This window comes from Monodelphis domestica, chromosome 8 (assembly GCF_027887165.1).
Source record: "Monodelphis domestica isolate mMonDom1 chromosome 8, mMonDom1.pri, whole genome shotgun sequence".
In the NCBI taxonomy this organism is placed as follows: Eukaryota; Metazoa; Chordata; class Mammalia; order Didelphimorphia; family Didelphidae; genus Monodelphis; species Monodelphis domestica.
The window spans coordinates 230,192,339-230,206,004 of NC_077234.1; the positions used below are offsets into that span (position 1 = coordinate 230,192,339).

The 13,666-nt window shown below is 38.3% G+C and overlaps 1 protein-coding gene across 5 annotated transcripts in view; it reads right to left on the minus strand.

Annotated features, from left to right (window-relative positions):
• Positions 1-13,666, minus strand: part of ARHGAP6 (Rho GTPase activating protein 6) — a 675,128-nt gene that overhangs the window by 30,939 nt on the left and 630,523 nt on the right. For all 5 annotated transcript variants that reach the window (XM_016424787.2, XM_056808175.1, XM_056808176.1 and 2 more), the window contains exon 9: positions 6,649-6,828. In XM_016424787.2, the coding sequence (XP_016280273.2) occupies positions 6,649-6,828 (180 nt within the window). The remainder of the gene's footprint in view (positions 1-6,648; positions 6,829-13,666) is intronic.

Genomic DNA, 13,666 nt, shown 5'->3' on the forward strand with positions numbered 1-13,666 from the left:
ACAAAGCTTGGCTCAAGGGCTCTAATCCCAGAATCTGACCCTTGCTCCCAGTAATTCTCCTTTGGAATTTCCCACGTGCAGGGTGCTCTTCCCCAGCTCTGAGAGATGCTGCTGTTTGATGGGAACACCCTGGCCTTCCCACGTTTGCCTACTCCATTCCAGAAATCATGGATGAATAGGGTGGGGCTTGTTTTTTTCCTCCCTCTGTCTCTGAGAAAGCAGCACTAGTAGGAAAAAATATGCTACTGCATTTTTACAGTATGATGTGGATTCCTTCTGATGAACTAAGGGCTCTCTGTGATTCTTTTCCCAAGACTAATGTGCATTTGCCCTTATTAGCAGCAATAACACCTTTCACTGTGGTCCCCATTTCATTGCCAAAGTCAATATGGATTATCCACGTTCAGGAGGGATCAGCTTTCAGAGAATGCCTAGTTGCAATGAGAAGTGTTGTTGGTAACCCAATAGGGGAATGTTTCTGCAAAGATGGCAAAAGTACCAATTTCTACCTCTTAGATTTCTTTTTCATTCTTTCTTTTCAGATCTCGTGGCAAAATTATGAGAAGCTACTCATTCATCATTACCAAGTTATATCATTATATTTAGTACAGCGCCTCTCAAACTGTAAGCACGTGATAAATGACTGAGTTTCTGGAAGAAGTGAACAGGATAGCTTTCATTAATAACTCGACATATTTTCAAGAACCTCCATGGAAATTCCTCTTACCCATGTACATCACTGAATCCTAGGTCAAAGATTTAGAGTTTGAAGATGTTATCAAGTCCAATTTCATTTTACTGCTGAGGAATCTGGCCCCAAACCATTAAGATTTGCCCAGGATCCTATAGGGAATATCAGAGGCAAAATTTGAATTCAGAGTCTCTGGATCCAATCCCATTTCTCATTCCACCAATGAGGTGATATGTCTGTTTTGATTCTAAGGAGCTAGACCTTTCTTTATGCTTGCAGTATAACTAGCCATCATAGAATAGTCTTCTCTTTTCTTTTTATTCAAGTGTCTCATGAATGGCAACTTTATATTTTTTATTTCTTTCCCTCCCTTCCACAAAGAGCAGATCTCTATCCTCTTCCTCCTCTACTCTTCTCTGCTGGCATTTCTAAAATCACTGCTTCCCTCCATTCTTGGCAAGCTAGGAGTTTGAATGTGCTCCATGATAGTTGCTTTTGGAGGATGCTACAGAGAACATCACTGTACACATTTTCTCTGGTTTCTTTCCCAGGCTTGCTAACATCTTTATTGCTCTTCTTCTTTTTTCTTCCTCCTCCTCCACCTCCTCTTCCTCCTCCTTTTTCTCCTTCTCCTTCTCCTCCTTCTTCCTCTTCCTCTTCCTCTTCTTCCTCTTCTTCTTTTCATTTCCCCAAGTTGGCAAGTCACTGAGAATTTATTAAGACCTACTATGTATCAGGAAGGACAGCTATGTGGGACTGTGGATAGAGTTCAAGAAGTTCAAGAACTGACTTAGAAATCAATCCTTTGGCACTTACTAGCTACATGACCCATGGCAAATGATTTGACTCTATTTGCCTCAGCTTCTGCATTTGTAAAATAAGCTAGAAAAGGGAAGCCACTCCAATACCTTTGCCAAGAAAACCCCACAAGGGATCACAAAGAAAAGACTTAAAAGGCTAAACAACAACAACAACACACCAGGAACTATGTTCTGGAAGTTCTAGAAATACAAAGAAAAGCAAAAACATCCCCTGCCTTTAAGGGGTACACAGTCTAGTGGAGAAGACAACATGTAAACAACTGTGTACAAACAAGATATATACAAGAGATATTGGAGATAATCTCAGAGAAAGGCTCTAAAAGAAAGAACTAGAAATTTTAGCTAAGGTTGAAGAAAACCAGGAAAGCAAATAGGCAGAAGTAGGGTGGGGGAAAGATGCTGGTGTGGGAGAATGTCAATGAAAATGTTGTGAGATGCAATGTCTTGAGTGAGGAATAGCAAGAAAACCAGTCACCAGACATGCTCATGCTTCTGTCAGGTCATTCCAGTGGGGTCTAAGAAAGATATTAAATCAATACTAATCTTCCTTTATTAAATGTGAGTCTATCTGGATAGTTAGAAGATAATACTGATAAACATAATTTCAATTTATAGAAACTCTTTTGGGGAGTAGTTACATGTTTTTATTCATCTATAATATTCCTCCAAAGTCTATATACATTCTCATTCTGTGATTTATAAAGAGCCTTTCAACCTCAAGGAAATGAATCTATACATTATTTTTAATTCATTTGATTGACAATAGTTTACTAGCCAATTGTTGAAAGACACAAGAAATTGGCATAGTGGTAACTAGAGAACCAAGACCAAACTCTAGTAAAACAAATAAACAGTCAAGTAAAAAGACATTCGTATTTTTAAGAGCCAAGGTAATATGCAGGCCAAAAACACACATGAAGACAATAAAAGTTTAATTCTTTGAAATTAATAACGTTGTTCATTCATAATTCAACATATATGTTCAATCAGTTGTACTAATTATATAGAAACCTTTGAACATCTTTGATCAAACAACCAATTAATGAATATAAATTTATTGAGCACCATATCTTTTGGATCAGGTTCTTGTTTATCTACTCCCTCTTGTGAATCTGTTGACATAGAACCCATTCCCTCTATGGTGGTATCTTCTGGGAATGACTTCAATACAGATCCACTCTCCCCTGTATCACTGAGAAGTTTGTACTTTTGTTCTCCCACTTCTGGCCCAAGATATGGTTCTGGAGTCTCTTGTAAATTAGCTATGATGGTGTTTACACACACAGATTTCCTATTATCAGCAGAACCTTTTCCTTGCCCCATGGGTTTGTAATGCACATGTGTAACTAGGAGATGTTTCAGGTTCTCCGGATGTCATAGTGTAATCTACCATCCCCTCTTCAGTTATTCCACCCTCATTCAATGCACGATTATTAACTAGCTCTGTATCACTTTGGACCACTGCTGTCTATGGGCTAACAGCTTGCTCAGAGGAAAGGTTTGTGTTTGTGTTCATTTCAGTTTGAGAACTGCTTGGATGCTGTTTCTCTGTCAAAGACTCTTCTGTTCCCACTCCCTTACATTGTTTTGTAGTCTCTGGTTCAGGGAATAGACAGTTATTGGAATTTCGGTATTGGTCTGTGCTAAACCCATCCCCAGGACTGGTGTCTTTGAGTGTTATAGGATGTCTTTGGCTTTTGGGTTTAAGTTAGTTCTCCTCTCATTTGTCTTTCTTTCCCCTCTCAGATGTATAAATGTATCAGCTCCAAAGCATCTTGCAACGATGTCTCATTTGGCTATCTTGTCAGAATGGTCTGGATGCTTAGATTGTTGTTTTAAAGAGTTGCTAGCTGTGTTTGATTTTCTATTCCCTAGACCCATTCTGCAAGCTAAGAAATTTTCCAAAAAGGTTTTAATCTGCCCCTTGCTTTTCTCCATGAAGTTTTGTGTGCCCAAGTATTGTGAACCATAAATGGCATGTTTCATGTCTGCTATTATCTGTGCAATTTCTCTCTCCATTTCAATTCTAGACTTTGGTTTTGTATTCAAGTTGCCTCCCTTGGCATCTTGCCCAACTATCTGTTTCTTGACCACTAAAATTTTAAAGTTTTCTTTTTCCTTTCTACCATCTCCCTTTTTGCCCTTTATGCTTATGCCCTCATGTTTCCACCCTGGGGTACCCCCCAAATTTGTCTCTTCTTTTACTAGATAATGCTAGAGCCTGGAATCATATGGGATAATGATTATTTCTCGCTACCACTTCTGAATAACGGGGTTTTGCTCCAGAAGCTATTGCTGCTTCCACGGATTTCAGGTCTGGGGTCTCCTATTCTCTAAGTCTGCAGTGAGAGCAACTCTGCTTGCTATTAGAGTCTTGTCTCCCATAGTTTTTGTTAGTATACCCTTTTCCCCCCTCCTCGAGTTTGGGGGGAACCTTAGCAGCCTGAGAGAAAGTCAGGTTGACTCACCCTGGATTTGGCCCCTTGGCCACAGTTCAGACTCAGGGCAACAGGAGATGAGGTAAAGTCTGCTCAGGTTTTTCTTCAGAAAGTCTCTTCAATTGGGAAGTGTTGGGGGGGGGTGGATTTCCAGTCACCAGTAGGAAAAGTGGGTAACCCTCAGGAGAAAGTCTTTTCCCACCTACTCTCTTTGGCTTCTCAAGACTAAGAGCCACCAACTCCTCTCCCAGCCAGAGTCTCCTCCAGATTCCAATCCCTTGGGGCCCCTCCCCCATCAAGGTGATCAATTTCACACACTCTTCAGCCTGGCACTTTTTCTTTAGCGTCAGCCTCTGTCACACTACGTGCTAATCATTGTGCTAAGCGCTAATGATACAAAAAGAGACAAAATACAGTCTCTGCCTCCAATGATCTTACAATCTAATGGGGGAGACAACATGCAAACAAATATATACAAAGCAAACTGTATACAAGATAAACAGAAAATTATTAAAAGAGAGAAAGCACTAGAATGAAAAAGGGTTTGGGAAGACTTCATGTAAAAGAGTAGGCTTTTGTTTGGAACTTAAAGACAGAAAGATCAGTAACTGGAGAAGAGAAGGGAAAGCATTTTAGACATGAAGAACTGACAAAGAAAATGGCTGGAGCCAAGAACCAGTGTCTTATTTGTAGAATAGCCAGGAGGCCAGTGTTTGTGGATTGAAGAGTATGTGTTGGGAGAAAGGTATAAGAAAGCTGTAAAGGTTGTGTGATAATTAAAATGTTTGGGAAATTTCCAACATTCATAAGTCTAAGAAATTTTAAGGTTTACAGTGGGAAGGTAAAAGGTTATGAAGGGTTTTGAATGCCAAACAGTATTTTGTATTTGCTTCTGGGAATAACAGGAAATCATTAGAGTTTTTGAGTGAGGGAGCAAGGTGATTTGATTAGAACACCTTTTAGGAAAATTACTTTAGTGGCTGAATGGAGGATGGTCTGGAGTGGCGAGATAGTTGAGGTAGGATTTATACACCATCAATCTATAGAAATAATCAAGGAATGAGGTGATGAAAGTCTGCACTAGAGTGGTAGCAATGTCAGGGGAAGGAGGGGGACATATTTAAGAGATAGCATAGAGGTGAAATTGACAATTGGCAACAGCTTGGCTATGGAGGGGGTGTGAGAGATGATGAGTCCAGGCTGACTCCTAGTTTTTGAGCCTGAGCAACACAGAAGAATGAATTCAGAATCAGTTATAATCTTAGCATTGGAAGGAGTATTTAGGTGAACCTATATCTGAAAAAGGATCCCATTCAACAAAGCCTTGGCTCAGGGACCTCCATAGAAAGGGAATCCACCACCCCCTGAAGCAGTCTTTTCCACTTCTGGAAAGCTCTCATTGGAAGGAAGTTTTCCTATTATATTAAGCCTTCCATTCAGCATAGCAAGTAGTACCTAATAGCTTGTCAAATGAACTTGTCAAATGAACACCTCCAAATCTATTTGCTCCTACTTCTGCTTTCTCAAGGCTAGAACAATGGCAATAAGATTATAGATGGAACTAGAGAGGATCTCAGGCTATCCAGTTCAATGCCTTAGGTGAGGGCTAAGTAAGACCCAGGGAAGTGAAGGGATTTGCCTAAGGATCATAAGTAGTAAACTGAAGAGAAAAAGTGAAGACCATGTACCAAACGGAATCGGTTTGGTATGGGAATCAAGAAAACCGGTCAGATTTTATCACATGAACAGACTTAGTCTTATGCTGCTAAATGCATTTTCACCCATCTTGTTTTTGTTTTTCATCCATGGGAAACTAGATGGCCTAAGTCGTATATTGTTTCATAAACATGAGAGGATACAATTAATCAACTTCTTTCCATTTTAGTAACAACAACCCCAAAACCTACTCATCCCCCTCCCAAACCAACTGAAATTACTCTTTCCCCTCTCCAACTTGGAAAGCCCCTAACCTTTCCTCTGATTAGAAATCAGATGATCTCATTTTGTATCCTGGTTAATTGTTTTTCTTATAATCAATTAGTCCTATTTGATTGTTTTTAAAAATCTCCACTTTATATTCAAGGTCTCAGACTGACCAAGAACTCCACTGACCAATTTATCAGGACTTCTTAGCTAATAAATTACTTTTGTTTAGATTGATTGTTTAGTTATTATTAATTAACCACCACAGAACCTCAGAGGTGGGATTTGAACACAGATCTGATTTCAGAGTCACGGAGTCACTCTTTCTACAGCTACCTCCCATGACAGTGTTTCCAGTTTACCCTATGCTTTCTGGGGGGGAAAATGTTTGGAAAAAAACAGTATTATACAAGTGAATCACCCAGCCGAATCACCAGATTTGGCTGCAAATGACTTTTGAATATTTAAAAAAATTCTCTCTTTCCTTAATCATATTGAGCAACTGCAAGAAGAGCAGTGGAAGAATAGCTCTGATGGAGTCTATGTGTATTTGCATGAAAAAGGTCTGGCATGTTTGGCTAAGAGCAAAGCCATGACTTTATCACCATATTTTGAGGGATTACTTTTTCTCTTAATGAAGGATTGAGTTTATTATCCAAGTAAATTCATTTGGAGCACATTAAGGGGAGCCAGAAGATGAGCTATTTGGGGTTTAGTTGAGGCAAAGGGTAAAAACTCATCAGCAAAGATAGAGTGCCAAGGAAGAGTCACCTACCATGAAAAGGGCTTCGTAACTCTCAATCATCTTTTGTACCACAGCAATAATAGCAGTGCTCTCTTCTGCTCGAGCTGAACTCTGGACTGAGAACTCTTTGTCGGAAGACTTCTGCTTATGCAGCAGGTTAGGTCCAAATATGGTGGCCAAGTTGAGCGATGTCATTTTATTCCCAGTGACCTAGGAAACAGCACCAAATAGAAGTCAGAGAATGGCTTATCTTTTCAGAGTCCTTAGTGCTGGCCAGCTTAGTCACTACTTTTATTCCTCTTGTGTTAATTCCCCCCCCCCCCCCCGCTACATTGTCTCCAACATTCCTGTTCGAGTGTATGAGCATCAAGACAGCATCATGGTGTTTAGCACAGTGACTGGCAAAGAGTAGATGCTAAACAAATGTTTATTGATTGATTGGTTATAGGGCATAGATGCAGAGTGGGAGGGGTCTTAGAGGTCTAGTCTAATAGCCATATTCCCATTTTTTCAGATGAAGCAATTGAGACCCATGGAGAGGATGCCCAGGGTTATATTAAGGAACAAGCAAAGGCAGGATTTGAATCTAGATCCTTTGACTTTAAAACCAACATTCTTTCTACTGTACCACATTACTTGCTAAGTATCACCATTTTCCATTTCCTTTATATCTTCTAAGGAAAGTTCATCAAAATAAGAACTGAGAGAATACATAGTCCTCTTTTCTGCTCCAAATTCTGAAAATGTCCAGGTAGTACTGTATCACCCACTAACTAGTCTACAGTTAAGAAAATTTGATTTAACTATTCTTCAAATCTTTTATTTTACCAGAGTTCACACGTTGCTAGCCTTGATTAGAACCCGCCCAGGATTTCAGTCTGTCACTTACTGAAGGGAGATATCCTTTCTTCCTGGAATGAACTCCATTTGTCCTTGCAGCCCAAGGAAACCTTGGATCAGGTTTAAAATGTCAAACTCAAGGGCTCTGAATACTACTTCAGAAAACTGAATTGAGCCCTATTCTTGCTCTGCAAACTACTGGGCTGGCATCTGGCCTGGCACTTCCAGGATCATACTCTGGTTTATTTTTAGAAAGCCAGGCTTTTTTTCAGGTGAATGAACTAATGCCAACTTCAAGTAGACTGTTGGGTAAGCAGTGGGGATTACAAGAAAAATTATGCTTACACAGTTGTTCCATTCCTCCCAACTCACCCTGCCCTTCTTCTGTTTTTGATTCTTCCAATAAAATGTGTTAAGTGCAGTATCGTTTTTCCCATTTGAAATTTATGGGGTATGGAAAAAACAAGCAAATTGAAATGATCAAATCACAATATATAATTTCAAGGCTTTTTTTGAGTGTTATGTTTTAACATATCATCAGAAATTCTTCGTTTTATGACTTATAAAAAAAGAATGCACAGAATAAGAATAATCATACAATGTGTGCCCTTGTGTCCATCTTCTTTTGCTATAATGGGAACCCAGTAAAACCTCAAAAAAAAAATCCTGTTGATCACCATATTACCAGTGCTGTGGTTTGGTAGTATTTTTTGTTTGTTTGTTTGACTGTTAGAAAAGCTGGGACAATAAAGTTGCTCAAACCCTATAATTATCATTGAATCCCAAGTCTAATTCTATATATATTTAATTCTGTGGCAAAACAAATATAAAAAAAAACTGCAATGTACATTAGAAGTTTGATAGTTTGCATGGTTCTTTTTGGATAATTTAAACCTCAAGAGGGTTTATAAAATTCTGAATTTCCTAGTTCATTACTTATGTTGAACACAGAGAAACAGTATGGGTATAATGGATAGAGTTGCTGGCCTTAGGAAGTTGTTGTTAAATTGTTTCAGTCATGTCTGACTCTTCATGACTCCCCTAGGGGTTGTTTTTTTTTTTGCAAAGATACTCGAGTGGTTTTCCATTTCCTTCTCCAGCTCATTTGACAGATGAGGAAACTGAGGCAAACAGAGTTAAGTGATTTGCTCAGTATCACACAGCTAGTAAGTATCTGAAGCTGGATTTGAATTTATGAAGAGTTCATGATTCCAGGCCCAGCACTCTATCCACTCTGCCACCAAGCTGCCAGGAAGATCTGCTTTCGAATTTCACCTCAGATACATACTTTCTGCTTGTGAAGATTGGATTTAGCTATCTTGTGATTGTAACAATGAAGGTACTTAGCTCTTTATTGGGAAGATTTAATAATAATCCACAATCTACCCATTTTAACCACAAAAAGGTGTTAAGTAACTACAAAAGGTGAATTTACCAAAAAAGGTGTTAAGAAACCCAAAAGGTATAATCTAACCAAAGAAGGTGAGAACTAAAGAGTGGGCAGCCCTGGAAAAAAGTGTCTGCTTGATTGGTAGACATGAAAATTTAGGGGAGGTGACACCAGAGAAAAAGATCTTTAAGAGGACCAAAAGGGCAGAAGAAGAGGAATTTGAGAGATATTCTATTTGAGTTTCAAGTTGGATAAAGGATTTCTGATGCAGAGTGGGACTTGGAGGAGAGACTGGAGATGGACACCCAGACTTCTTTTCATTTAGATGGTTATCGTTGGTGAATGAAAGGCTTACTTAGTGACCCTGTCTTTCTGGAAGTGAGAAGCCTCTAGGAAAGGCCCATCATCTTGAGACTCTCTTCCCTTGGCTGGGGCTTAGAAATTTCTAACTGGCTCAGAGGAAGTCAGAGTTTTCTCTCTCTCCCTCATTCCTTAATATCTTCCTTCTATTGTAAATAAACTACCATAAATTCCATTTACTTTAGTAATTCATTTTGGGATTTAGAAATTAAAATCCCTGGCAACCACCTAATAATATATTTCAGTCTCAACCACAATTAATTTTAACATGCTTGAATTTGGACAAGTCTCTTAAACTCCCAGTGATCAAAACAGCTTAATAAGTCCCTAAGTTATAATAGTTTATTTGCAATAGTGGAGGGAGTTCCTCTACCAACAGTTCCCTATACTGATGAAATCCTAGACCAAAATTCTTGAAATTGAAAAGACTACCTAGATAAGAGAGTTCATAACCACATATTGTCTTTCAGTTCTAATGTAGGTAATAAAAGGAGCACTGATTTTGGAACCAAAAGAACTAAATTCAAGTTGTAATTCATCCTTTCTAGCTATGTGACCATGTAAATCCCTTTAGGTCATACCTCTTTTCTGAAAATATGGGTAATAAGACTTATACTATCTTGTTGTTTGTCTATCATTTTTGAAAAGGATCAATGACATCACAAGGTATTCTGGATTTAAGTGAGACAGAATTACATAAAGTTATCAGCCTCATTTTCTCTTTCTGAGTCATTCAAGTCCAGTGGCAGCCCAAAAGTTAGGATGACCAGTGACGGTCCAGGTTGCAGTGGAGAACATTGGTTTCTTTTATGTCTGGCCAAACTCTAGGCATTCCATAGTGCCTACTTCAAGTACTCTCATGGCCCTTGCAACAAACTGTTCTCATCCATCCATGGCACCAGGAAAGGAATTCATATCCTTGGGGTAGACATCCCCCTAATTCAACAGTTGGTTTGGGGTTTGTTGGTTACTTTCAAACTACTTTAGCCCATTCGCCAGATGGTTTTACAGGGATGAAGCTATTGAGCATGCTAAAGCTTCTTGGAACCACAGGTGAGAGTTAAATGATCGGCAGACACCAAAGGTAGATAAGCCACCCCCAAAGGGTTTGGCAAGTCCTCCCATCAGAAGCTCTAGTCCTCCTTGCACACCTCATGTACCCCTGCACAGTCTATTCTCATGGGGTAACTAGGAAAACAGATTTCAAAATGTTAAAGTACTATAGAAATGCAAGTTCATCATCATTATTATATTCAGTTTCCAAAATATATTACCTATTATTCCAAATATATTATATTCCATTTCCAAAGAGGAAACGAGCTCAGGGATGTGAATTACATCCTTACAGCTAATAAATGGCACAATTGTGATCCCAGTCTAGGTTTTCCAAATCTAAGTTCAATATTCTTTCCAAGGTACTACTGAACATAATTTCCAGAGCTACTTTTCAATATGAAAACATGCCTGATAGGATAGACAAAGAGGAAGTATTCTACCCTTCAAGTTCCAGAGCTTCACTAGCAAGGGGCATATTATGGCTATTAAATGTCTTGGTGTGTATTTTTACAACAGAAAGAATTAGAAAGACAAGAAGGTGTTGCCAATGGGAGAGAAAAATGGGGCTCTGTGTAGAGAAATGCCATATGAGTAACTAGTTTCTTACTCATTACCTATATATAGGTTGTTAATCTAATGGTTCTACATTCTTTGGTATTTCTTTTTTCCCGGAAAGTAACAATTTTGATTAGATCTTACCCCTTGGTTATTTGGTTCTAAGACCAAATATCTATCCCATAGTAGAATGAGATAGATAACTATTTTACCCTTCAAGTTCCAGAGTTTCACCAATAAAGTGAATTTTTTTTCACTCAGTGAAACAAAATTATGGCTACTAAATGCTTCTATTTATATTTTTACAATAGAACAAACTAGAAAGGCAAAAAGACACTCACATGGCAGATAAAATTTGGGGCAGTTAGTGTTATCATATAAAAGACCTGAGTGAACATATACCATTCATTGGAGGAAATTTTGTCACTTGTGTTATGCTTTTGTGTTCTCATGAATTGTCTTTTAGAGCTAGAGAGAACATAAGTTTTTCAGCCAGTGATTGTTCATTTAAAAAATGATGACACGAAGGTCTAGAGAAGTTAGCTGACTCATTTAGTGGGAGACCTGGAACATGAAAGCAGGTGTCCTAACTACTAGTCAAGTATCCTTTCCTTTATACCAGGAATTCTTTCCATTTTTAAACCTTCACCTTCCATCTTAGACTCAATACTATGTATTCGTTCCAAGACTGAAGAGTGGTAAGGACTAGGCAATGGGGGTTAAGGGACTTGCCCAGGGTCACACAGCTAGGAAGTATTCAAGGTCAGATTGAATTTAGGACCTCCCATTTCTAGCCTTATCTCTCAATCCACTGACCTACCCAGCTGCCCCTTATACCAGGAACTCTGAACATTTTTTGTATCACAAGTCTCCTTTGGCAGTTTGGTGCAACCCTTTGGGTCAGCTAGGTGGTGCAGTAGATAGAATGCTGAGCTTGGAGACCTGTGTTCAAATCCAGCCTTTGACACTAGTCGTGTGTCTCAGGGGAAATCACTTAACCCTATTTGCCTCAGTTTTCATATTTATAAAATGAGCTTCAGAAGGAAATGGTACACTATTCCAGTATCTTTACCAAGAAAATCCAGAATTGGGCCATAAAGAGTCAGACACAACTGAAATGACTGAACAAATAGATCTTTTCTCAAAATAATATTTTTATGCATAAAATAAAAAAAATGTAGCACTACAAGAAAAGCTAATTGTATTAAAATATTAAAACACATTAAAGTACTAAAAAAATTCAAAGACCCTAGGTTAAGAACCTCTGCCTATGTCATGTTTTGTTTGTTTTTTGGTACAAAACCATCAAGCAACCATATAGGAAAGAAACAAGGATTTATGAAGGACTTGCTATGTATTTGAACTTACTATGTTCTTGAACTGTGATTAATTCCTTAAATTATGATCTCATCTGATCCCTACAAAAACCCTGAGATGGAGGTGCTATCATTATTCCCATTTTATGGTTGAGAAAACTGAGGCAGAGGTTGAAAGACTTGACCAGGATCATTCAGCTATGCATACAAAACCAGATTTGAGATCAGAACTTGGGGCTCAGTGCTCTACCCAACATAATAGCTCATTATTTATGGTTTTTAAAAAAACATTAACAGGATATAAATAATTTACCTATCTTCTATAATTTTCAAAGACAACTTCTCTCTCCAAATGAAAAAACATCAACCCTTTTACAATCTACATCTTCCATGCCCATTCTGAACCAAAAGAAGATTCCATGTTGATTTCTACTTCTATCTTGGCATTTGTTCATATTGGTCACTTCCTTATTTTTGCAGGGGATATATTCTCTTTCTACTTTTTTACCTACATTCTACAAGTTCCAGATAAAGTTTGCCTGCTCTAGAAAGCTTTATTCAACTTCTCTGGGTTGCATTAATTTCTTCACCCCCCAAAACATTCTATTGGCTTTATCATTTTTCCTTCTGACAATACTATTCTGACAATATATATAAAGGTAATCTTGATTCATAGAGAATGTCCCAGAGGAATATAGGCTCTGGTAACATGCTCAGCTGGAGTTGAGACCTGGCAACTGGATCTATTTCCTGAGTCTGCGGATGGAGGGGTTCTTCACCAAAAGGTTGGTTACTAAGTAATGAAGTTTGGGGGCCTGAGGCTATATAAATAAGATACAATTTTAAAAATTCAATGATGTCAATGATTGTGGCCATGTGGTGGGAATGGGTGGAAAGATTGCTAAAAGCTGCACAGGTTTTTAAGATCATAAATATGTATCATATCAAATATATATGTCACATATACCATATCATCCTATATCTATCATATCAATATCCATATATTCTATACAAGTCATATAGTGCCTACTACAGAACAGATTCTTGTGTTAGAAATTAGAGAAATGGCGAGAAACAGGAAATACCACCTTTCCCTTAAGATATTATATTCCAACTTATTAACAATTTAGATGCTGGTACAACTAGTGAACTCTCAGGCCATACCAAGCTCTCTGTCCTGCCCCTTGGCTCTTCCCATTGCTTCTGCCCTCTTGGCTCCTTACCCTTGGCTCTCTATCCCCCCCCTTTTTTTCTTGGAATACGTATTTCTAAATTTTAATTATTAAAATGATTTATCCTGATTTTGTATACTTGCAACCTATTGGCCTGAGGGAAATTTAGGACTTGCACATAATAACAAACTGCATATGCTACTAGAGAAGATGAACTATATTGTAATTCTTGCTATAAACAAAACCAGAAGGCATAAAGAATGAAGAGCTAAGCTGAAGGACAATTTGGGCTCTCCTTGGAGAAGTAGATAAATAAAACTGATTTTATTCCCACCTCCAGGCAAAGAGAACACTCATTT